The 27,426-nt window shown below is 28.9% G+C and overlaps 2 protein-coding genes across 6 annotated transcripts; both read left to right on the forward strand.

Annotated features, from left to right (window-relative positions):
* Positions 1–821: 821 nt before the first annotated feature.
* Positions 822–5,837, forward strand: LOC135923803 (chromatin modification-related protein MEAF6-like). The gene is made up of 4 exons (XM_065458751.1): positions 822–1,024; positions 1,076–1,191; positions 4,999–5,132; positions 5,331–5,837. Exons 1-4 carry the CDS (start codon positions 914–916, stop codon positions 5,732–5,734), a joined length of 765 nt encoding a protein of 254 aa, XP_065314823.1. The 5' UTR covers positions 822–913; the 3' UTR covers positions 5,735–5,837.
* A 629-nt stretch (positions 5,838–6,466) lies between these two features.
* Positions 6,467–24,334, forward strand: LOC135923209 (sodium-dependent proline transporter-like). Of its 5 annotated transcripts, none has more exons than XM_065457844.1 (9): positions 6,467–6,516; positions 11,720–11,889; positions 15,293–15,494; positions 16,658–16,861; positions 16,944–17,166; positions 18,559–18,796; positions 18,903–19,229; positions 21,190–21,439; positions 23,560–24,332. In XM_065457844.1, exons 2-9 carry the CDS (start codon positions 11,779–11,781, stop codon positions 23,961–23,963), a joined length of 1,959 nt encoding a protein of 652 aa, XP_065313916.1. In that variant the 5' UTR covers positions 6,467–6,516; positions 11,720–11,778; the 3' UTR covers positions 23,964–24,332. The 5 variants fall into 5 exon arrangements, with proteins under 5 accessions (XP_065313916.1, XP_065313915.1, XP_065313913.1 ...); XM_065457843.1 differs by lacking the exon at positions 6,467–6,516 and adding an exon at positions 7,653–7,783 and having other exon boundaries at positions 23,560–24,333; XM_065457841.1 differs by lacking the exon at positions 6,467–6,516 and adding an exon at positions 7,667–7,960 and having other exon boundaries at positions 23,560–24,333.
* Positions 24,335–27,426: the final 3,092 nt, after the last annotated feature.

Here is a 27,426-nt window from a genome sequence, read left to right on the forward strand (position 1 = left end):
ATATCTATAAAATATAATGTGTGCCTATTCTATTTAAGCCTCATAAATTATAACTAATTACATATAAATATTTGGGTAAGAAACTTAAAAACGGTATTAGATATCATAGATTGACTATAGAATTAATTTTATAATTTGATAAATACAAAATTCGAGTTGACCTGATTTCACAACTTTAGTTCGAACTCGAACGGCGACTTAAGTTCAAACTCAATCAGAACTCTAGTCGAAACTTATTTTACGATATCAGAATAATTTAGTTAACAATTCAGGTTCAGAATAGTAATCGCGAGAACTCCGTTCATAACTCGAGTCGCTACTGAGTTCGCAAGTTGAAAACTCTGATCACGACTTTAGCTGAGTAGTAGAGATATTGCCACTACGATTCTATCAGGATAACTCAACTATTTTATATTGGAAAGAGATTTTCACATCATACTTTATGTTCGTTTTATAATTATTTTATTTTATTCATCTATCCATCCCAAATGGCGAAGATTTTCCAGTTCATTTTTTGGAAGAATATGACTTAACAAATGAAATGGAATTTTGATGTCTATGGATTCAAATATTCTTAACTCACTCTATAACATGAATATGGTTATTCAAGACTCAAAAACAGATAAGATTTATATTTCTATATAATAATAATTATTAAATTACTATTTCAATATCGGAAAGCGTAAGTTCCACTCATTTAGTTAAACTACAACTGGGTACAAGGTTTATTGGTATCCTTGAGAAAAAAATCGGCATAATTTTATGAAGGGTGTGACTTCTTAAAATTGACGTTGGCTCATTTTGGGAAGGTCTATGACCAACGTGCTAGATAAGAAAAGATAAAAAGACGACATTTTTTTTTTTTTAAATATAATTAAATTTTTTACATCACAACCTATAACTTTTACAATCCATGGTTATTTTGAATGATATTAACATTCAAATGGCGAATAAAAAAAATGTAAATGTAGAGGACTGCAAGGTGGAACTCACTGAATTAGTCAAAAAAAGAAAGGAAATAGCTGTAAATGAGTTTATTTTTATTAAAATACACAATCTCATTTTGCATACTTAGGAAACTCTTGCAAATTTGGAAAGACAAATATATGCATTTGAAGGTGGTTATCTTGAGGATACTTCACAATATGGTAATATTGTCAGAGGATGGGACAAATATCTCTTTACAAACAAGTAGCCTATTTATCAATTAATATATAAATGTTACTATTACAATTATTGTTACTTGGTGATAAAAATTATTATTTATGTTCTTGTAGTGGTTTAGAAACTCATTGTTTTTTTTGAAATACAATATAAACATCCCACAAATAAAATAATTTAGAATACCTCATAAATGTTAATGATTTACATAATTATGAAGTACTAATTTGTTTGACAACATTGCCCTTTCAATTAGTCCTAGATAAAAATAATATAAATATCAATACCTTTGTTCCACCTCAATTTTAAAAAATATATAAAGTGGGAATAATAACTTACATATTTATGTAAAAGTCTATTAAAATAATTTTTTTTAAACTGAGTTTATTATTAGGTCCAATTTCAAATTTTTTGTGGTAAACTAACTAATCCTATCTTCAGGGCCTGCTATAAATTTATTCTAGACACTAGTCCAGACAAATCCTAGTGTTAAAAAATTGGGGTTAATATGGTCTATGGTTCAACTTTTTAAAAATGAAATTAGTAGATATGTATCAAACTCAAATTGATTATAATATTTTTATTCAAATTAATTATAATTTGATGATATACCTGTTATATTTGTTTATTACAAAAATGTGAAATGAAAAATTTCCCCAACTCCTGCAAACCCATTGCAATTAATTAAGTTATGCCATAGATATAATTTTTATTTCAAGAGTGATACTTGTTTTTTACAATAAAAATTTTACGAATTTTGTCTTTTTTTCCTTTTAATACAAGAAAATCTTCAAAAACTTTTCTGATTTTATTTTTAAAATAAGAAAATGATAATTAATCTTGTCCTTTTATAGGCAATTCCAAAAAAATAAAAATAACATTATAATAATTTAATAAAGAGAATTGGTAAAAATTAATCAATATAATAATACATTTGAAAAAACTTTAACCAACTCATGACACTAAAATTTACGAGACAATTATTAAAACGATAAATACAAATGTATTGAAAGTTTATTAAACAAGCAATACATTAGAAATTAAGTTTACAAAAAGCCCAACTAGTGTTGTTAAACGGCTTGATTTGAGTCAATTTTTACAAACAGCTAACAATATTTTACCCACAAGAATATTATGCAGACCTAAAAATTTTGGCCATAGATGGCACAAAGGTTTGAACATCTATTAACCAGATTTCAAGTTTTAGCAATATTTTTATGGCTAAAATATTGAAATACTAGCACAACCTTTAGATAAAAATTAAATATGTGCCACAATATAATTAATTACAAAGGGCTACTTAGATATAAAGCCAGTGCATGATTTGGAGTAATTCATGCATTAATATAATATTAAAAATGGATCTTATTACATTTTAATAGTGCCATAAATGTTACTCCAAGGAGAAACATGTTACTTTTGAAATAAGGAACACTTTACCATTACTTCTTATCTTGTGAAAAAAGAACATCTTACTCGCTATTCAAAATAAGTAATGTGCTACTCAAAAAATACTAAATATTTAATTATTTTTTTTTCTCCATTTTTAAACAATATTTTTTTAAAATTTTTATCTGATAAATTAGAGCACTCTGTGCTCAAAATATTTTTTCTGGCTAAATACATGTTTAACTTGGCACAGATTATATACCTAAAAACGAATTATTCAATTCAATCCTATATATTTGTTTGTGATTTTACAAATATTAATAACAAAAATATTCAATTTGAAAATTTGAACCTAATATATATTATTTATTTGTATAATTTGAAAATTTTTTATATTTAAAATTTATCATAAATAATTTATTCATAAATATTCTATACTATTGGGAAATATTAAAAATTATTTAAATGAAGCATTTTTTATATGTTTTATTTCCACATCTAATTTTTTTAAAGAAGGAAAATTTCTGATCAAATTATACCTAAGATTACAAATATGTAAATCTTTTATGATTTTCATACATGGAAAATCTTTCAAGATGAAATCACAAATTTTTTTAAAAAAATATATTATATTTATATTATTTTTAAAATTTAATATATAATTTAAGCCTAGTTTTTAATTCAAATCAACCATCAAAGTTCTTCATTTCTATTTTATTTATTACATTTTTGTTGTTAAATTTTATACAGTCAATCAAGGTATGTCTAATATTATAATTTATTTTATAAAGAATATATATCATGTCAATAGTACTTACTTCAAATTAAGATAATAATTTAAGTTTGCTCTAGTCCAGTATAAAACATTTTTTAATAAAGAAAGAACATTAAGAGCACCAAGTCTAAATCTTGTGAGTTAGATTGTGCCCTATTTAAAAAAAATTCAACCTAAATGTCCAGCAGGTCAAATCTAAAAAATATATGAAGGTATAAAATATGAATTCAGATTAAATTTTGATAACAATATAAAAAAATGACGAGGAACTGAATGAATATTCTTGGGAAGAACAAGTAACGTTTTTTGTTAAACAAAAGAAGCACATTACTCATTACTTTTTGAAACAAGTATCGAATGACCTTCATTTTCCTTAAAAACAGGTAATGCCATTAGTAATGACGTTACTTTCATTGACATTACCTTGAATTCATATGGCACAATAGTGATCATAACAGTTGATGGATTTTAAAAATATTTTTATGAGGCTGTTAAATCATGATTGCTATCTCGCCACTATGAGTTCAAGGTTACTTTGCAGCACTACATTTTTATAAAAAGGTGTCATTGTTTCGTAATTGATATATGTTGACTGACGTTTTAATCAGTGTTTTTGCTTACAATACTTTATAACTATAAAAGGTACATAAATGTTATTAATAATTTATTTTTCTAAATTTAATTTGCCATTAATTAATATTAAAAATCCATGAGGTATATTTTATAGTTATAATTGATTACACCTATAAATTGCTGATATAAAAAGATATCTATAAATTCACTCATTTTATATTTGTTAGATTATCCTTTATTAATGATGATAATGCACTTGCTGGCATCCATCCAAATTGTAGCTTAACCAACTGTACATTAAAAGATGAAATAATCTTATTCCTTAGAACAAGAGGTTGGTTATAACTAGAAAAACATCAGAGTCTTTGGATGATTTCTTTGAATAGAATGATACGAATATGAGAGAAAAATCACCTGATTTTTTTTACAAAATAATGCCAATGACTTTCCCAATTTTCTAAAATATATTTATTAAATATAATACACCAATTCTCTCAAATGCTACTGTTGAGCGGTTATTTTGCCAAGCCAATATATTTAATGTCGCTCAAGACTAGATGAAAATATAGCAATAATTTTGTTGATAAAATGTAATAATAATAAAAGAAAACATTTATCTTATCTTATACTAGAAGCCACTTTATTTCTTAAATGATATCATATTTGAATTAAAAATTCAATGAAGTCTAATTTTAATAAGCTAGTGCTCTATTTTTGAAAGTACCTTGTAACAACACTGGTTTTAAGCAATGATTGAATCAATATTGTGATCTTTCCAAGAATATAAACCTTAGAAAATTTTTTATATTTGTTGAAGGAAGTATTTATTTGAATATAAAATTTTAAGCTTCTGAATCATCTGCATATTTAGTCTGGGAAGGGTCCAAACCCCAAAACACCCACATCGCTACATTATTTAAGTCGATATCGGTTATCAATTTGAATAGGGGGGATGGATGATATTTTTTTTTCTGTTTCAATTTATTTATGAATAAGGATAAATTATACAAACGAATCTAATGATTCCATATTATTGGCGTATGATTATTATGTGGTTTTAGACATGTATTTTTTTTTTAAATTAATCAAAAAAAAATTAGGTCTGCATTCGGTAAAAATAAAGGATCATCTTCCGATAAACCTAATCACAGAAAATTCAAAGAGAGTGAAAGGCTCTTTTCCCATTCATCTGTCACATCTCGAGCTGCTATATCTAATATTCCTCAAGATGTTGGTAAGACCTAAGAATTAATCTTTTTTAAAAAAAATCAGAGTTTAGGGATTTAGACAAAAAAAAGGTTATAGTTTTAAATAATTTTTCAAAAAGATGTTTTTTATTTTTTAAGTCGAAACTCTGATTAAAATTTATTTTAAAATTGCTATATTACCTTTAAATGACAAGCTTATTTTTTTAATTGCCGGGCCTATAAAGATTGTGATCCATTTGTGCTTAATTCGCCGCCAATCAAAAATTCTTCTAACATTTCCAACGCCTCACTTAACAGTAGTAGCACTTCTTCCCTTCACAAAACGAATGATCCCGTCAAAAGCGAAAATGTTTCATCTAACATTGCGTTGGTAAATAAGAACTATAAACCTCTCGAAAACGACATAAAATACTTGGTTAAACCTACGGAAACCTCATCCTCTACAAGTGCCGTCTCTAATAATGCGAACAGCTCTTGTACCCCGAAAAACTCCAAAAACGCGCCCAGTAGTACTAACATATTCGACACCTTAAATTTGAATACGGATAAGCCAATCGTTCCAGTAAATTTGACAAAACCCGCCAACATTCATCACAAAAGGGTCTATAAAAGAGCCAGATACAAATGATTCTTCTTTCTTTTCTCCATTAAATTTTAAATATACTTTTATTATTTTCAAGTTTTTTATTTTGAATTTAGAGAAAATCAAATATAGCTCGATAGTTCCATGATATTGTTTATAAATAATAATAAATTATTATAAATATATTTTTTTAATTTGATCAACTCTATATTATTCTAATGACATTCTTCTAGTGATCTTTTATGGCTCGGTTTATAAAAACATGGCTAACCCAATAATTTTAACCAAAATATATTACACAAATCTTGGAGTTTTTGCTCATAGATGGCAGAAAGGTTTGGACGTTATTGATAAAATTTCGAGGTTTATATAATATTTTTTTTAAATCTAAAATCGGCTAAATTAACAGGTTAACAACACCGTCTCATTTCTTAGCCCTATTAAATAATTTCATTTGTCAAAATCCATAAGTTATAAGAGCATTATTATTATTTTTTTTAAAAAAATTATTGATATAGAAATTTTTTTTAAAATTTTCCTCTTATTTTTAGTTTCACATAAATTTTGAAGACATATAACGAGTCTTTGTAATTCGTGATTATATATTTTTGCACATGCTCGATTTTTTACCTTATCTTAACCTTTTTTAAAATAATTCCAAATAAACGACTCATTAATTAGAATCATTTTTATCCCGAAATCCAAAATTATAGATTAGATAAAAAATGATAAAAGCTTTAATTTTCTCAAGGTCCATAAATAAATTAATTAATATTATATATGACGGTATAACTTTAATACAGATTTCTACAAATTCATAAAACTAAGTAAATGAATAAATTGAATGTATACTAAATAGAGTTTTAATACATAGTCACTGGTTCTAAGATATATATTCCATTTTGCAGTTTGAGCTACCTCTAAAAGATACTTATTTTTTAAACAAAAACTATCATCTCGATGTCGATTGAGGTTTAAATTTAAAGGATGTCAAACTTGAATTGAAACTAACTCTTCATTAAGACAGCTAATATTTTCAACTAGGATATAGCCTATTTAACAACACTAGGCAAGAAATAGCTAAATTTTAATAAGATCTTCTAAATGAGCAACGTATCCAAAAGAATATAATAAAAATAACACGTAAACCGTTGAATTCAATATTTTTATTTTCCAGTGACAACGTTTCATTTTGTAATTAAAACTGGATTTGCTTATCCGAAGCATCAAAGCTAATGTTTGTATTTCGTTATACTTGTCAAATAAAAGTTTTATTTATGGATATTTACCAAAAATAATTAATATTTTGTTTTAAAAGATTTATAGTAAATTATCGTTTAGAATCTCCACTTTATCAGAAAAGCGATATAATATAACTATTCTGAATCTTCATTTTTCGATATCTACGAGTTTCATTAGAAATATACTTAGTTCTCATTCATTCATTCTGTTAAAGTCTTCTCCAACGCCATTATATAATATATAAACGCTTAAATCTAAAAAGATTAAAATATACCTTTTATCAATCCAATCTAATTGTGTCTGTCAATAAATCATTTAAATTGATTAATAATATCGTTATAAATAGCTCCAATGCATATTATTTTCACTTTCCAAAATAGGAACATGCGGTAGTTATTGACTCCATGACATATTACAATATTTTCCTATAATTTTTAAATATTTGTTTTAAAGAACTTATTTTGAAATACTTAGCAATTGCAGTATGGCAAAGTTATATCGTGGTCTGAACTAATAACTAAATATATCTATTAAATAAAAAAACTTGAACATGATAAAATATAAATTAAGAGTAAAATAGAAACACCAGACAGAAAGCCAAAAAAAATAGAATAAAGCATGTTGATAAATATTTATAATGTGGATTTATATATCACTTGAAATTATTCTGTCATAAATAGAGACCATGACAGGTTGTCAATCATTGCTGTTTAATATCCATATTTTAAATGATATGATATGATATGATGATCAGAAAATCGTTCTGTATTTGTAGTGTATATTGTAAAATTTAAATGGAAGCATTCTGTAATTGTATTGTATATTGTAAAATCTAAATGGAAGAGGTAAAAGGTAAAGTCAATGCTACCTTAGAGTTATCGACAGACAATTTAAAAATTGAAAGTAAAAACATACAAGATAGGGGTTTATGGGGGCATAAAATAGAGTTTCTTTTGTCATGCCTAGGATATGCTGTTGGATTTGGTAATATCTGGAGGTTTCCCTTTAAATGCTATGATAATGGGGGAGGTATTAAACTCAAAATCTAGACATTATTTATATCTTATAGGTTTTTAATAGGTTGATAATTATTTTAATATATTGTCTTATGGTATTGAATAAATATGTTAAGATATAATTGTACATATAACATATTTAAAAAACATACATGAACTTTGGATGAAAAAATAATAATTTATATTAATTTAACTTAATCATTTTGAAAGACAATTAGTAATAACATTTTTATCACAAATGCAAGTTATATATTATCAAGTTACAATAATAGCAAATAGAAAAAATATATGGGTTTAAAAATCAATCTTAAATGTCATTTTTTTGCAAAACCACATGAAACACATGTGGAAGATTATAATTATAAGATAATTGTTTCCATTTAAAAATATACAAGAAAATGGCACAATGTTTAGTAGGATAAATAGTAATAAATTGGAATAGTGTTTACAGCTTCGTTTTTAAAAATGACTACCCAATATTGTAGCCAAAAAATATTATATAAGCTGAAGGATTTTGCTTATAGATGGCAAAAAGGTTAAGACATCTATTAAGGAGAAGATGCCTGCATAAAATTTTGTCAGAAATCTTAAATATACCTAGGTTGGGAAAAGTTTTCCTATAGCCTAATTTTTATGATGGGCTTCATGCGCTGCCCCCATCTTTTCCCTTTAAAGTTTTTATTCCATTCTTTTTATTATTTCTTTTATTTTTGACCAGAAACATGTCCAAAATAATAGGTTGCAATTTATATTGTAGCTAATATTAAAAAAACACAATAGATTTTTAAAAAAATGAATTGCTTATATCAAATTATCCCATTGTGCCTAGAATCCTATGTAAATAAGGGAGCAGATGAATTTCCTTTTTTTGCTAATTTGGATTTTGATTTCCCTGGCCTTTTTTAAATACTTCTAAATTGGTTTTCACCACAGGCTACCAAAACATTTACAGACCCATATATGTTACACACAAAAACAAATGTAAAAGGATAGATATATTGCATAGAAAACTAGACAAGCTTTACACATAGAATTTAAATAAATGAATTGAACGAATGTGATATAGTTTAAGTTAATAAATCTTGCATACTTTTGGCATGTTGTCCACTATTTTCCCTCAGTCTACATCTGCACTCTTAGATAATCGACATTAAATATTCAATTTTTAAAAGCTTCCACAGATTATTTGCAAAACTATTAAATTCATATTGATTACCCCTCCCCCCTTCCATATGGCCCTTATTTTTTTTAAACTTTTCGTTCATGAATATCAGAAAATTAAAAAAAATATGAAAGCTACAGAAACGAATAAAATTAAATTAAAAATTTCTAAGAATATTCATATGCTCCATAAAAAGGGTATTAATACTGTAATGTTGAGATGCTCGAAATACACTAAATGAAATGCAATTTATCCACAAAATTAAATAAAGAAAATATTTTAAATTAGACCCATGCCCATACTTTCAAACGGGCCCATCTTTAAAATCCGTGCTAAGCATGAAATAAAAGGAACAGAGACGCTGGAAAAACCTCAATATCTGCTTCTTAAACACGTTCCTAAATTAGGCAAAAAATACGTTATGCATAATGCTATTAGAGAAATCAATAAAAGAACTTTGAGAAATTCTAAACCCAAGAATCATGCATCGATTCCTCATCATTTGGAAAAATTTATGATGATTAAAATTATATCTTGATATTTTTTATAAAGGCGATTGGAAAAAATTGTGGACCAGAAAATTCTGCGCGTTTTCTCCTATCATATATTCTGAATGGTCTTACTGTATATAGATACTTATTTTTTTTGGAACATATTAATCTTTAAAATTTGATATCCTAAACCGTGTAAATGGATGAAGAATTGTTTATTGAGATGAGAAAAAAACAATCCAAGATTCATATTTAAAAAAAATGATATTGTTATAGCTTAGGTATTATCAAGGATATAGAATTTTGAAAAGTTTGCCACAACAGCAGTTAAAATAGAGAACGATATCCTAGTTTATTTTTGACAAAAATGATGTAATCGGTTTTTTAGAATGTTAATACAGGATCTCAATGCATCGTACACATTACCTTGGACTGCATTCACAGTTAACGCGAATTCGCGGCGAAGTATATTCAAAAAATGATAAAATACAATATTTTACATTAATTTTTGTATAATTTGCCAGCGAATTCGCACTAATGTTTTGTTAAAATATTAGATAGCGTCGTAATTTAATAATTATATACAAAAAAAAATGTTTGTTTTCGAGTCCTCTGTGACTCAATTGCCATAGAGGTTGGGTTGATTGAGAAATCGAAGAAAGAAATTTTGCATAAGGTTTTTTTTGGTGAAGCCAACTGTAGGGTTTATGCTATGGAGTGTGATATAATATTATATATCTCAGGCGGCAACGTCATTCCGCCTATATATCGTCGGCATAGAATTGGAGTGCTCTTACTTGCGCATAAGTTTAAAATGGGAAAAATTAAAGTTAAAAATCAAATATAGGAAAAGCTTATTGATCAATTTTTGACAGAGCTATAACTTTGGCAAAAATCAATATTTTTTTAATCTAGTTTTTATTTTTATATATATTGGAAATAAATATGTTATTATCCACTTCTACCTAAAAAATGTTGAAAATGTCGGGTGGAACACTCCAATTCTAGACCGACAATATATTAAAATATATGTGGGTCTTATTTGCATTTTATTAAATTTGGTCGTTCACTTTTAATACAATCAAAAATGAAGTGACATATTCTAATAGGCTTTAAAATCAAACGTTGTAATATCCCTAGAAAAAGGGAATTATGTAGGAAATTTTTTTTATTCCATTATAAAAAAAAATCGGCAATAATTTTTGCATAGAAGTTTTGCCCATTTATTGTATAAAATATTTTTAGCCTAACAGTTTACGGATTTTTTCATATTTGCTATATTATTTTTTATAAGGGGGGAGCAATTTCCCTGGAGCCAATTTTCGGGAGGGTCAATCTTAGCAATTCAATTTAACCAATTTAAGTAAGCTATGATGAGAGCCTCTAATAATGGATAAATTTTTAAAAAATTGTTTCTTCTATAGTGCTCATTAAATTTAGATTAAATATCGTTAAAAATAAGAATTTAGTCATTGTTTATATAAATTAATAAAAATTATAATGACATAAAATGAAATGATTAAAATTCATTATTTCATCGGATAATGAAGGTAATTAATGAATTTATTTATTGATAAATCTATTCAATTAGTATTTTATCTTCCATTAGATACAAATTTTAATGGTTGGGAAGAGGGGGAGGGGTTTATTAACCCCGCATTCACAGTTAGCGCAAATTGGTGAATTGGTGGCTAGGTAAACAAAATATAAAATATAATATTTTTACATTCATTTTTGTATACTTAGCCACGAATTTGCGCTGACTGAATGGGGGTAATATTTTAGTTTGGATCTTTATTTCAAATATTGATTCTAATTTCCCAAATTTTGGCATATATCAATTTTTTTTTAAAAATTTTTTTAAAATGACTCGTTACAAAGCGAGGCCAATGGGTTAGGGACGCGTCTCAGGACGTTATATCTGGGACGGACTTTTCCTCTCATTATAAATGCCAATCAATTTAGCTAAATTCCCTTATTTTTAACAAAAATAAAAAGGAATTAAAAATATAATCGATTAGAATCAGTTAAAGGAAAAGTGGAAGGATTTATATTTTTGCCAAATTCGCTGACCGTTCCTACAGAAAATGTGATCTAAAATTTTTTTTAAAACATTCAGGCGCCTTTTTGATTCCATACTGTTTGGTTCTTTTCGCAGCGGGCTTACCGCTGTTCCTGATGGAGTTGGCTCTCGGTCAATACTCTTCCCTCGGTCCCTTCAAGCTATTTCAGAAGTTCAGCCCGGCTTTCTCCGGGATTGGAATGGCTATGATAATCGTTTCTTTATTGGTAAAAAATTTTTTTTTTAATGTATTTTTAGTTGCACTGTTTGATTTTAATTTGAAATTAATCTTCGCTCGAAAAGACAATTATAAGCAAAAGGATATTCGATCTAAGAAAAGCTTTAAAAAGATTACAAATTATATATGGGCCATTTTATTCTTTCCGCACTTTATTTTGACGGAATTTAGTTTATGGATAAACTAAGGTTCATATAACATGGTATCATGTTAATTCGGCGCTACATTTTTCGTCGCGGCGACAAATCGGTGTTAACAATTTGACACAGCAACGATTCGGCCCGGATCTAATTTAGCAGCGATTTGTTTAAAAATTATAATTTTATTAATATAAAACAAATTTATTTATATATATATGGCATTTATTATAGTAAAGAGGGCGTGTTGATGTTTGAACTATGTCCCATTAATTTAATTCCGAATATAAATGTCCTAGACAAAAATACCTCCGGCAAACCAAAAAATACCGGACAAATAACATCGAGCCAATATACCCTCAGAAAATACCCACACTAACTTATGAATTTCTCCATGAACTTTTAAATTTGATATAATTAATATAAAATTTTCCATATATTTTTTATATAAACTAATAAATGATTCAAAAGTTTACAGAAAAATTGTCTACAATTCATAAGATAGGTATTCCTAACATGATAGGATATATTTCCAGTAAAATTCGATTTTCCAAAAAATGATTCAAAATTGTAAAAATAACACAGTGCTGGAAAAAATACATTGCCGCTATCATTTAAGTAAAATATTTAGTTTGAAAAATTTGGAAGGAAAAATGGTGATTGATAGTAATTATTAAGAACAACTGGATGATCTACTTGGTAGGACTTTTGAACGAAGAAAATGAATGGGATAATAATGTTAGTTGTGCAAAGGTAGAAGGTCCAGGATGTAAATTTGGCAAGGATGAAATAAAGAGAGCAGTGAAAAATATGAAAAAAGGGAAGGCATCAGGTTTAACGATGGTGATATCAGAAATGTTTAAAGGTTTTGATGACTTAGGGATTGAATGGTTAATGAATTTGGCAAATCAAATTGTCACAGAAGAAACTATTCCCGAGGACTGGCAAAGAAGTATAATTATCCCAGTATACAAGGGAAAAGGTGATCCTTTAGATTGCGGGTCTTACAGAGCTATTAAACTCTTGGAACATGCAATGAAGGTATTTGAGAAGTTGTTAGAGAAGCGGATAAGGGAACAAACTAAAATTGATGAAATGAGTTTGGTTTTACATCGACAGATGCAATTTTTGTGGTGAGACAAATACAGGAGAAGTATCTTGCGAAGGAAAAGAAACTTTATTATGCCTTTGTTGACTTGGAGAAAGTATTTGAGAGGGTGCCGCGTGAGATTACTAGATGGGCCTTGAGAAAATCAGGTGTGGGAGAATGGTTGGTTATCGCAGTGATGACAATGTATATAGGAGCACAAACAGCAGTACGGACGGATTATAGTGATAGTGAAAGCTTTGAAGTGAAGGTAGGACTTCATCAAGGATCCATGCTGAGTCCATTATTATTTATCTTAGTAATGGATGTGGTGGCTAGAGAAAATCGAGGAAGAATTGAGGGATAAAATTAGTAAATGGAGGATGACTTTGAAAGCAAAGTGCCTGAAAATGAATATAGCAAAGACAAAGGTTATGATTGTTGGGGAAAATCTAAAGATGGAGAAATCCGGTAAGTGGCCTTATGGTGTATGTGGGAAAGGAGTTGCTAGAAATTCAATCCAATACACCAGATGCCGTAGATGGGTACATAATAGATGTAGCGCGAAAAAAGGAAGCTTGATGTTATCAAGAATGACTTATTTGTAGATCGTGCATGAAAGGGGTACATAATAATGATAACGTAGAAAATGATGGTTTGGATAGTGGCAATAGGCTAACCCTAGAAAAAGTGGATAAGTTTTGTTATTTGGGTGATATGCTAAACGCAGATGGTGGTGTAGATTCTGCCGTTGTTGCAAAGGTCAGACAAACATGGAAGAAGTTCAGAGAGATGTCGTCTATTCTAACAAATAAAAAAGTCTCTCTGAAGTTAAAGGGCACGTAAGCTCTGTGAGGAGTTGTTTTGTTTATGGCTGAGAAACATGGGCAATGAAAGCGCCTCACGAAGCCAAACTAGAAAAGACAGAGATGAGAAATTAGATGAATGTGTGAGGTTTCTAAGAGAGAGAAAAACTAGCAAGGAATTACTAGCAAGATTTAATACAGAAATGATTGGAGTGGTAATGCGACGAAATAGACTAAGATGATTTGGGCATGTAGAACGTATGACAAAAGATGACTGGGTAAAGAGATGACCTTGATGGAAGTAGGAGGATCAAGACCTAGAGGAAGGCCCAAGATGACATGGACAAATGTGATAGCGGCGGATATGAGAAGCATGAATCTTACAAATATTGATTCTCAGGACCTTCAGAAATGGAAAAGAAAAATCAGAGGGAAAATTGGCCTACCTAGGTAAACCTGGAAATCGCCATAAAACGGAGAAGAAGAATATGGACGAAAAGCCAGGGCTGAGCAGTCAGAAAAAGTTCATGTGGTATAAGGCCGGGGAAAAAAAATGTGCTCATATTTTTTATTATAATCCTGAATTACAATTTAATCTCACATGGTCAAATAATAAGTGATAGTGATAGTATACATATTATGTAACTTATTAGGCTTATTGATGAATTCTGATATTTGATAGAAGCGATAATCCGTGGCATAGTGTTTTTTCAATTTAACAACTCCACAATATTATAAATAGTTGTTTATTTTGATGTTCAATTACATATGTTTCGGGTTAGGCTTTTTATTTAAAAAACAGGGCTGGGCCGAGCCGACCTTAAAGAAAAATTTGATCTCAACCGGAGCGGGCCTGCAAATTTTTCCATTTGTAAACTTCTAATATGTATCACCCACATTTTTCTAACACCCAAAAAAAAGTGTTTCAGAAACAATGAACGAACTCGGGAAATAGATTTTAACTCCTCGTCAGTTATGACCGGCAACACCTGAGCCCCACCCGCCACTTGAAAAATAATAGTTTTTTTCTGTATAGCATTTTACATCATGAAAGTTATCATTTTAAAACTTGTGAAGTATTTATAACTTGTTATACCAAAATTATGGGTATCATTCTTAATTTATTCCCCATACGACGAATAATTTTTATTAAAGTTCGTTTTGCTTTTGACGCCTCAGGGTACCATTATCATTATTCAATAAATTCATTTTTTAAATATGCTGGATACTTAACGCTTCTAATCGCAGTGACGCTACCTTTACACTTTAAATAAAACCTTATAAGTGGGGTCTAGTATTTCGGACCAGACATTTTATTACTAGCTACAATTAATAACTTTTTTCGATATCGAATTCATTCAGGTCTCCATCTATTACAATATGATATTGGCGTGGACGCTTTTCTATCTGGCTAATTCTTTCACGGCAGTTCTACCCTGGTCCCATTGCGACAATTGGTGGAATACGGCCAATTGTTTTGACGCCTTTAAAGCCCGAGAATGTTCCAGTAAACATATGATCTACCTCAAGGGACATTGTTTTAACGTGTCGCATAATCAATCAGGTTTTGAGATATATATTTTGCATTTAAATTATAAATCTGACAACCTTCTCGAAAAGTTTAATTTGCTCTTATACTGCGGAAATATATATATTTTTTAAAGACCAGAAAATACGTTTGAAAGATTTATTATAGGGATACATTTTATGCAACCCTGTCAGTGCTTTTTCCTTCTTTTTTTTTATAATAAGAATCGTGCAATAGGAACCCAATTTAAGTAAATGTTCCTCAGATCTAGTTAATTTTGATCATTATACTGGAAGTGGGGATAATTTAGCAAATTAAATATTTTGGTCTTACTCTAGATTTACCTTCGATATTTTTTAGGGCGCCGTTATTGCTATCAGATTAAGGCATGAATTTTAAGTGTAAAGTGCAGGAGTGAAAATAGTTTAACAATAATTAGGCTTGAGTTATCTTCGATTTTAAGGTTGTATGAATTTTTTTTTATATTAATCTTTGAAAATATTTATATTTTTTTAAAAACTTTATATTAATTTTTTACGGAAATCTGCTGAACCTCCACCCTCCCCCCCTCCATCACCCCGTCGCTTTTATAATGATACGGATAATTCAATGACACTTAATTTTCTATGTAATATTTTCAAATTAGTTTTTTTTTTCAAGGCAAAATTAGATATTCTAGCTGTAAAACTGGTAACTTACTTAAGGAGAGGTGAGGAGGATAACTAGTCTCTTTAACAACACAACTGGCGATCTTGAACAACCCTAGTCTCAACCAAAAATTAAAAAAAAAACATTGAGATTCCCAACCAACTTTCCGCTCCTCAACAGCGACTTATATCCTTGAGCTACCAACACCCCCCCCCCCATCTTCCACCCCCCCCCCCCCCCCCAAAAAAAAATAATAAGGAATTTTATTAAATTTAACCCAATCCTTGCATATTATTATAATGTGACAAAATTAAAATTTAATAATTCCTTTTAAATGATAGAATTTTTCAGTGCCTTTTTCTCTCTTCTTTTATTCCAACCGCTTAACTTTCCAAAATTTTTTTAAAATCAATTATATATTTTTTTTGTTCCTTAATATCCAACTGCTCATCATTAATTTCCCAATTTTACACGGAAAAATAGAAAGAATTAAAGTTTTGCAAGGCTTTAAATATTATATGTTTTTTACGCATGTTGGTGGGGATGAAAAGATGTAGATTTATACGAGTTTGGTAGGAAGGACTCCCCCGCGGAAGAATATTTCAATAATAGGATGCTCAAGATATCGGACGGCCTCGAAAACATGGGCCAAGTTCAGTGGGAACTAGTGCTTTGCTTATTTTTTGCGTGGTGCGGCGTATTCTTTTGTCTCATGCAGGGCATCAAAACTACGGGCAAAGTCGTGTACTTTACAGGTTCCTATTTTATTTTTAATATTTCGCGCTATTTTTAAACATGGAAATGAAAATAAAACGAACAAACTTATTAATATAAAAGCTTTATTCCCCTACGTAATACTCATCGTACTATTGGTCAGGGCGGTCACCTTAAAAGGCGCCTCGAATGGATTGATTTTTTACATGAGGCCTGATTGGGTAAAATTGGTTCAGTTCAAGGTATGGAAGGAGGCATTTCTCCAAATATTTTACTCGCTCGGTCCCGCATTCGGCTGCTTGATGACGATCTCTAGCTATAACTCTTTTCATCACGATATTTACAGGTTTATACACCCCTCTTTAAAATGTATTTAGTCTTATTATTATATAAATATTTGTATTTATTTTGATCTAATTAGACAACTATGTTAAGAGCTAAGTTTAAATTACTAGCTTTTAAATCCTCGTTCGTTATTTGATTTCATAGTCAACTGGTTTAACGCTTGAAAAATGGTTGCGACTGATTTGCCTATTTTGAAATGTTTCGGGGCTTTTTAAGTTCTGTTCGACGTTTCTATTAATATTTTCTTTATATGGATAGCTTGTGATTGAGCCATCGTTACTATTGTTATTATCATCATTATAATATTATCAGCTGATAACTCGCCTAGAATGACGGGGAATCAAAACTTTATCTTTAATTTGATGGTGGGTGAATATTTTTCCTCTTTGTTTGATGATAGACAAATCATAAATTAGCCTATCTCATTTTCAGAAATTTACCTTTTATTTTTCTGATTTAACCATCGTCTCATAAGGGGGAATTTCTTATTTAAATATCGTCTATTTGATACCCTATATCAATAATTTGTGTGGATAAATATTTTTGATCACCCAGGACCTAGACCTGCCCACTAATGAGGAACTTAGTCTGAGGGTGGAGGTAGAAAACTGGTATGGGTATTATATTAAATAAAAGTAATTAAAATATTCAACAAGGGCGAATATTATTATTTCAGTCAAAAAATATTATAATTATCTTTTATTTGATACCAATATCGATATTTTGTGTTGGGGAAAAATGTTCCTCCCCCCCCCCTCCCCAAGACGTCAATTCGCACATTAAGAAATTTGACTCCAATTGTATAAACCTTTTAATTAGTTATCGATTGATGCCTATATTGGTTATACCTACTAATATAAAGCTAAAAAACAACTAAGCAAGCTGATTTATACAGTCATATGATGGAAAATAAATACTATTGGATGAATATTGGTATAATGAATATCATTTGAAGAAAATATATATAAAGAATACTACTGGTTGAATATTCCTATATAGAATAGAAAATTTTAAAATGATTGACGTTAGGATTATATATATATGTTGTACTCCATATCATCAACTGAAGATTCAACCCTATCCCCTTCGATTTTTTTAAAAATTTGTTTGATAGTCTTTGTTTTTATTGGAAAGTAATTAGTAAGATACTGACGTTTTTTTTTCTTACAATAACGGGAAAATAACGGCGTTACTTTTTAATAGTAGGGTTTACATCAAACAGTATAAAATTATTATGACTTGCTTATAACCTTTTTCAGGGGACTAGAAATTTTAAACGTTATAAACTTAAAATAGCATTTTATTTCCCATTCTTTTTTCACCATTATATACACTCAATCTTTTTTTTTTGCCTGAAATTTAATCGCCATTTAAACATAAAATGTGTAATAAGGGACGGCATGATAGTGGGCTTGCTCAATTCGGGTACCAGCATTTTTGCGGGATCTGTAGTCTTCTCCATAATTGGCTTCATGGCTCACGATCAGGATACTTCAGTTGATAAGGTTATTCACTCCGGACTCGGTCTGGCCTTCGTGGCTTACCCCACCGCTATATCCCGATTAGCATGGTCTCCATTTTGGAGCGTGATTTTCTTCCTTATGCTAATCTCGATAGGATTGGATAGTCAAGTTTTTTTAAAAAAAAAACTTTTTATTTTCGTTTTTCATATTTGAGAAATGTTGTGAGAGTAATTGAAGTCAAAAGCCCGGATTTATTAAACTTTTTTATTTACAGGGTTTTCCAATTCAAAAGAGGAAAAGTGTCAATCAAAAAAGAAAAAGTATCAATCAAAAAACTAATAGGTTCTATCAATCAAAAGAAGGAAAAGTATCAGAAACTTTGGAAAAAGTCATATTTAAAAATGAAAAGTGTCAATCAAAAAAGGAAAAGATCCTACAAAAAGGAGAAAATTTAATTAAAAAAAAGGAAAATTACCAGAGACTTAGTAAAAAGTCAGATCTAAAGATTTTCAATCAAATAAGGAAAAAGTCTGATCAAAAAAAGGTAGAGGTTCAATCAAAAAAGGAAAAGACCAAAGACTTAGGAAAAGGTCCGATCAAAGTAGGAAATTTTTTTTTGTATATTTTTAAAATGATAAAATTTGTAATCTGTTTAATAATGGTGAAATGAAATTTTTTGGTTCCCGGTCTCCCCTAGGAGCATTTTTAATTAAAGGGCTTATATAATTATTTGAGACAATTAAATGTTAGTTTATGTATACGTAGTTATGTTTTATTATTAATATAATATGTAGATCATAAATCAATTTCTTATAGTTATATTTATTCTATTTACACACAAAAAAAAAATCGTAATATATATAAAATGAATTAAATTATAGCCAAAAAGATTAAATATCCTTATTGAAAATAATAGAAAATTAATTTTTAAAACTGCTATCCTGTAAAATTATAAAAAGTGGAGATAAGAATAATCTAATATCATTTTTACCTAATAAAGTATTTTACTAACCGTAACTTGTGTAGCAACATTTTAAAGTAGTTACACAAGCAGATAAGATTTTTTTTTTAAAATTTTATTGGATTTTATTTTTAAATGGGATTAATTAATCGATAAAATATGATCACTTGCTCGTGTAATAAATGAATGATCAAGTATATTAAACTCAGAGAAATTGACTCATAAGATTTTGCTAATGTTGGCGGCGGAGGAAAGCACTCTTATTTATATTAAAGGGGTTTTCACCCCGTAAATTTTATCGGTGGTCTTTAGCTCCACTCAATAGGTTTTACGGGTATGTTGGAAATTTATGAAAATAATTTTCGTTTTTCAACTTTATTTTTTTTTTACTTCTAAAAATTTTATAGTTTGTTATTTTAAAAAGTTATTTAACTTTTGCCAATTTTTCTCTCAGATTCTTGTCTATTGTATGTGATATATTGTATACATTTTTTTTGCCATGGGCCCCTCCTCCTGGCTGCGAATTGGAATTGACCAAACTTTAACGCGATATCTGGTTTTTAGATTATTATTTTTTTTTCAGAGATCTGCAGAAGTACTATTTGTACGGCCCGGCCCGGATTTTTTTTTTAAAAATTTTTTTCGGCCCGGATTTTTTTTTCAAAAATTATTTTCGGCCCTGCCCGGATTTTTTTAAAATATATTTTATTTATTTTTGATTTTTATAGTTAATAATAGCTATTTCAAATATTTGGTTTTAAAATATTAAGCCCGGCCCGGATTTTTTTTTTAAAAAAATTTTCAGGCCCGGCCCGGGTATATAGTTTATAATTTTTTTTAGGTGATTCTGCCAAAGGTAACCTCTTGAAATGTTTATATGAAAAATATTGATACAGATATTATAATTTTTTTTTTACATTTAACTTTTGTATAGAGAGAAAAAATTATGTAAACGGATTTTATGTCCTAAATATTTTCATATACTTTTATTTCAAGTGATAAACTTTAAGCAAATGATCACCCTAAATATCTTTTATTGTATTTAGAAATCTATGATAAAAATACGCATGTTATAGTGTACATACCACATGCAAAAATCACCCCCAGAGAACATTTAATTGTTATTTTTTATCTACAAATATTAACGTACCTAAAATAATCTATACAAGTGACTACTGTGATTAGGTAACCACCCAAGAGCTTTTTAATTTTCATCGTTAAAAATAATGGGAATAACATTAAGTGGGCATTGTGTAAAAGTGGCCACGTTATCAGATTTTACTTTGGTCGACCAATCATATATGAGCGAGCTATGATCTTAAATTTCATAAATTTTATCGATTAATTAACCGCAGTAGCCCAATAGCATCAATATTTTACGTGACCGAAATAATATACATTTCAAGTTTGAAATGATACTTAAATTAGAAATTCAAAATTGATAGAAAGAAAATGGCACTATAATATTTATCGAAACAATCATATGATTAAGATCATCAAATTTTTTTTAAACAATATTTTAACTTAGTTTAAAAATGATGTTTTACAAACAAAATGATATATTTCATAAAAACTGTAAAAATATATTTCTTCATTAAAGTTCGCCATGGTAGAGACCATTCTCACAATGTTATACGACCAATGGCCAGGTGCTCTAAGACCCCGCAAGATTCTGGTCAGTGCCATCACTTGTTTCTTGTTTTTCCTTTCTGGAATTCCTCTGACCATGAACGGAGGCATATATCTGTTTTCACTCATGGATAATTACTCGGCTGGTTGGCCCCTGCTCTTCATCGGCCTTATCGAATGCGTCATCGTTGCATACATTTACGGAATTGAGAAATTTCTAAGTATTTATTTTTTTTGTACGAAAAAAATTACAGGAGTTTCTCGTTCAAACGAGCAAAAAGATTCGAAATAAAAGGGGAAAAAGTACCTTAGGGTGGCTTAAGAAAATACCCGATCGAAAAAGTAAAGGAGTCGATCAAAAAGTTAAATATGCCAATCAAAAAAGGAAATCGTCGGGTGTAATAAGAAAAATTCTCACATATTTTTTTTCCCTCTTTTTCTTAACCTGTCTTTCTTTTAGTTTATTCACGACAGACAGAAAAGTTTGTATAAACTCATTTATGACAGTTAATATATTGTAAAAAAAAAATTCTAGTCAGAAGGAGATTAAATGTCAGTTTTGTTATCTATTTTTGGAGATATATTTTTCTTTTCTTACTTGTAAAACTCTTTCTTTTTTTTTTCTTAATTTTTTGATAACGCCTCGTTTAAGTGATTTATTTTATTTCGTTTAATTTCAGCCCAGAGTTTAACCAAAAAAATTTTCCTGGAGGATCTGAATATTTTTATTTGTCCCAAAAATTTGAGTATGGATCTTTGAAGATCATAAAATATAAATATCTTAAAAACATTTGAGTGATCTTCAAAGATTTTGATCGAACATTACAAAATATTTTGTGATTTAAGATCTTTTGATGATTTTGAAATATAATTTTAAAAAAAAATGATTTAAATGATTTTGCGATAACAAATTCTTTAATTATTTTGAGCATTAATTATTTTTAATCATGAGCGATTTATATGTATAATTAAATTTTATTTCTTAAAATTAGGTTAAATGAAAAGATATATTTCATAGTAAGTTAATCATCATTTTTATAAACAAAAAAAAATGGAATCATATGGGTTAAAAGGGGTAATCGGAAATTTGTCCACTAGGAAAATCGGCTCCCGGAAATTTAAGGATCTAACAACTTTCATTAATTATTATATTAACGAAATCAATCAAAAAAAAATATTCTTATTCAATGTAGTAATTTGAATTTTATTTGTAATAATAAATGGAGGGATTTATATGTCGCGTCAATATCAAAAATATAACCACTAATAAAATTGTAATGTGTATATAAAGATAAAATTAATTGGCATAATGTATAGGAACAGTTGTCGTGGAACGGGTTGGGTCTCGATATTTATCGTCCGACATCGGTCCGGTAACTGATGTAATATCTGATAATCTAATAATAAGAGTGGGAATAAGATACCTTTTTCTTTTTCTTTAAAGTTAAAATAAAATTCGGCATGGGTAAAATTCCATATGTTTTAAGGAAGAGTTGATTCAAAATTTATTTTCGCGGCTTTTCTTGTTCAACGTAGGAATCGCGGGGATTCATTTACGGGTAGTTTAGTAGGAGTAGGAGACATTCCGCCTAGGTCAGTTTGTGATCGGGTGGGTGTCATTAAGATTTCGTTTTAAAAAGCAATTAATTTTAATATTGAACACTTATATATATCAGAGACCGGAAAAGTACATTTGTACGGCCCGGCCCGGATTTTTTTCAAAAATTATTTTCGACCCGGCCTGGCCCGGGTTTTAAGAAAAAAATATTTTCAGGCCCGGCCCGGATTTTTTTAAAAATATATTTTATTTATTTTTGATTTTTGCAGCTAATAATAGCTATTTCAAATATTTTGTTTTAAAATGCCCGGCCCGGATATTTTTTTTAAAAAAATTTTCAGGCCCGGCCGGGCCTGCAGGTCTCTTATATATAAAAAAAAAACTTTTATCCAATTTTATCAAGTAAAAATTGGTATATAAATTTACAAATTAAAGAATATTAGGAAACACAATTTTTAGTACCTTTTATAAGGAAAATACAAAGCGCGATTATAAATTAAAATAAAATTGACGTGAAAAAAAAGAAGGCTTTGGAAAGCGGATTTATTTTAGTTTTATCTTATACTATTGGGAATAAAACCAACCCCTTCCCCCCCCCCCCCTTATACTTCTCGGAACTTTAATTAAACTCCTAGATTCAGGACGATCTCAGGAGAACCTAACTATTTAATTTATAATTAGTGAATATTCTCTACTATGAAATTATAAATATTATTCTGGTTCATTTCTATCCTTCTTCATTAGTAAATTTTGTTAATAATTTTCTTTATTTAATCATTCTAGAAGATATCGAGATCATGATAGGATACAGGGTCAACATTTGGTGGAAACTGTGCTGGAAATATATTGCCCCAGCTAGCACGCTGCTCTTTTTGTTGTATGATTGGGTCTCCAGTTCGGGTCTCTCTTATGGGGACTTTTACATATTTCCCCCCTGGGCCATAAGCCTGGGTTGGTGCATGGCCATTTTCCCTGTTTCTTTCATTCCCGGATTGTTGATATACAATTGCATCACCTTCATCTACAAAAATATTGGACGGGATACCGGCGAAGCCAATATCGATGTCAAGGATAAAAAAATACGGAAATCCGACTTCAAGAGACTCTTCTTGGCCAAGGAGGACTGGAATGAGAATAAGGGACTAGTGGCCAATATGCAATATAACACCAATTTTTACCTAAAATAATGTGCTAGAATGTCGACTTTCTTGTTTATGACTTCCATGTCTACTAAAAACTAAGATTTATATAGCATATTATTTCTTCTTTATACAACTGATATAAATTGATAAGTTTATAAGCCTTCATATTCTGTAAAATCAATATATTTTTATTCTATAAGTGGCTTTATAGATATCATAACTATCCGTGTATCTTTCTCATTTCTCATGTGATTAATCAGTATTAAATTTGAGTTATAATTATAAGTATTATTAACGATATAAGGTGCAATGTTTGTATTTTAAAAAAAAATCGTATTTCTATTTATTTTTTTAATCGTTATTTTTCAAGCATATTTATTTATATCTTACTTCAAGTGTGATTACAATGATTCTGGCAATATGATAAAATTATATTGAATTATATATACGAACTCATAAAAATGTCGTAATTGCGAATTAAAAATGATTTTTTAAATATTAATAAAACTGTAATTGCACTATTTATAAATTCAAATTTGTTAAGTTCTAAGGTCACTTCCTGGTTTGGCGTATTTCTAAACAGGAGGTTGTTCAACCGTCTATATAGCTTCCAGCTTGAAAAGAAAGTATTTAGATTTAAGCTTGATACTAAAAGAGGCTGTACATATCAATATGGAAAACTAATTGCAAACTATATAAATATAATTAATAAGTGCCTCATGAATGGAGTTATAAGAAATTAAGATTCAGGTCCTCATTATAAAAAAAAATTTTAATTATAAATACACCTATTACTTTAAAATAAGGGAATTTTTAGAAATTACAAATAATAGGCAGACGATATCATTTATAATGTGCAAAATAGGCAGAAATTTGCAAATCTTAAATAATATTCATTTAAATTTGTATGCAATCAATTTTTAATTTAACAAAAAATAGTGCCCTCATATAAGCAAGCAGGAGCGGACTGGCGACGCTACGGCCTCGTGGGCATTTTTTTATAGCGGCCTCATTTTTATGGGGCCGCACCCCATACTCTCTTATTTTGCGGGTCTTCGGCCGGGTTCCCTTAAATGGCTTCTTATAATTATATGATTTTTATTACCTCACGATTTACATTTTTAATAAAAATAGAATGTATGATACGATAATCATATTTTTATTTAAAAAAATTGCACATCTAAAATTATTCATTACTTCTAAAAAATATTTAATGTACATATATAATTTATATTAGATTTACAACGATATTACACTATAAAATCAATTAATTACACGTATAAAATTATTGCATTTATACAATTTTACACAGATAATAAAATCGCTGCACTTATAAAATCAGGCACCGATCATATTGTAAATAGATATAAATATGATTTATTACAAGAATTAAGATAATATATAATTATTACGTTAATAAATCTCTCATTAACTTTGAACCTTTGCGCAAATAAACAATATCTTCTAGTTCAATCTGCGCTAATTGCCCTCGTTCAACTGGCATCATTAAAAATGCTTCTAATTTTTCTTGGCCTATACCTCTCTCAATTTTTTATAATTTTTAATTTACTAAATGTTCTCTCGCAATTAACCTGCTCAAATGACAAAGTTAAAATGTATCATATGTCAAAAATAAATTAGTGTAAGCACCTTTAAAGAATTTCATACACACATATTAAACACTCGTTACATTTATTTTCACACTCTGAGTTATTATCATATTGTAATATTCCTGACTTCTAACTGCTACATTCGATATCATAGTCCGTTTCATTTAATTCTACTATTAAATCTTTAAATACACTGTCAAATGAACACAATTCGTTACGTAATTTAACACTCAATACATGTTTTTCCAAGGCCTTTTCAGAAATACCTTTACTATTTATTTCATCAAAATGCCTTGGATTCAGATATTGTACATTCAAAAGAAGCTACTATTCGCAAAAAACAGTTCCAATTCAATTATAAAACGAAATACTTCGGCCCTATAAAGGTCAATCGATTCTTAAGGACGTTCATCTTGGTCTTCATCACTATATATTCTCTTCGCTCGTGAGCATTTTATACTCAGATACTCTCTGGGAGCTATAAATATTAAAATGTTTCATTTAAATTAGAAGCCATTTTTATTGTTTTATTTTGAATCGATGTAATAGTTACCGATGCTACAAAAGACTTAGCATCTTCTATCATTTTCTATACTGATAAAATATTCAAATTTTTGAAGATATAATGACATTAACATAAATTATCGATCAATGACCGAGCTTCTTATGTGGTTTTTGCCTCAAATCAATTGCTGCATGCGTGGTGAATTTGTTGGGTTAAATGCTCTTATTAGACTAAAGGCTCAAGGTAGTTTTTTATATTTAGTGTTAGAGTCACATATTAAATCTCTGCATATATTATTCATGAAGACAAAAATTTATTTGGATTATTGTACAGACTAGTAACTTCTTTGGTAAATCATATAAAAGGATGGATGCTTGGGTAAAATAGAATAATTCATCTGGCTAAAGTAAATTGAGAAGGCTGCAAAATAGATGAGACAAGGTGGTGGGCACGTGAAATAGCCCTTAGATGGATATATGGTAAAGAGAGCTTGCCCCCAATAACGATAAGTGCACTTTAATCATCAAATGATTCTCCTATTATATTTCTCATTTGAATTCCATGTTTTAAAAATATTCAAGATATCAAAAAATCCTTTTCCAGAAGAGTTTGTAACTTATGTAAGTGCGAAAAGCCTTTCTGTTATTTTACCATTATATATGTATTGTAGGCAAATGGTTGCTTGATCATAAATGCTAATGTCATAAGTAATATCCAATTGCAAACTAAACCGTTTGTTACCAATCTCCTTTTTTATTAAATTCCTAATTTGATCAAGAATAACATCAATAACTTTTTTAACAGTTGTTTTTGACAACAAGGTTATGAGTAAACCTCTTCTCTTCGATTATGATTATGTCAGAGTTTAAGCTTTTTTTTTCTATGTTTGCTCTTTAAAATAGCTTTCTCTAAATGATCTCTGAAATTTAATCATTCTTTGATATAATACGAATCATTTCCAGGAAATTTCCATGTTTCAAATTTTCATTTTTAAAGTGGCTAAGCGTTTAAGTAGCATTTGATCCTCTGTAGGTAAGTTTTATCTGCCTAACTGATATTTGTTTTATTATGTGGGAATCGTTATAAATTTGTCGATTTTTTCCATTTAATATTTTAACGCTAATTCTAATTCAATTATCAAATGACATGTTTCTTGATGCTCTGAGGTAATACTCGACTACACTAATATGAACTCTTGAATTTCATGTATTTTAATTACTAAATGCATATGTCGAAAATTTGTTAAGCTTGTTATGAAAATATTTTCGCATACTGCAAATGCCAGACAGATTGAGCAGTACACAGTTTTGGCTTTATTGCATATTAGTTTTATTGTAACACATTAACATTATTAGAAAATCGAATTGATCAAAAATTTATTTTATTAAAATTA

Source organism: Gordionus sp. m RMFG-2023, chromosome 2 (assembly GCF_954871325.1).
Source record: "Gordionus sp. m RMFG-2023 chromosome 2, tfGorSpeb1-WG-v2, whole genome shotgun sequence".
Lineage (NCBI taxonomy): Eukaryota > Metazoa > Nematomorpha > Gordioida > Chordodea > Parachordodidae > Gordionus > Gordionus sp. m RMFG-2023.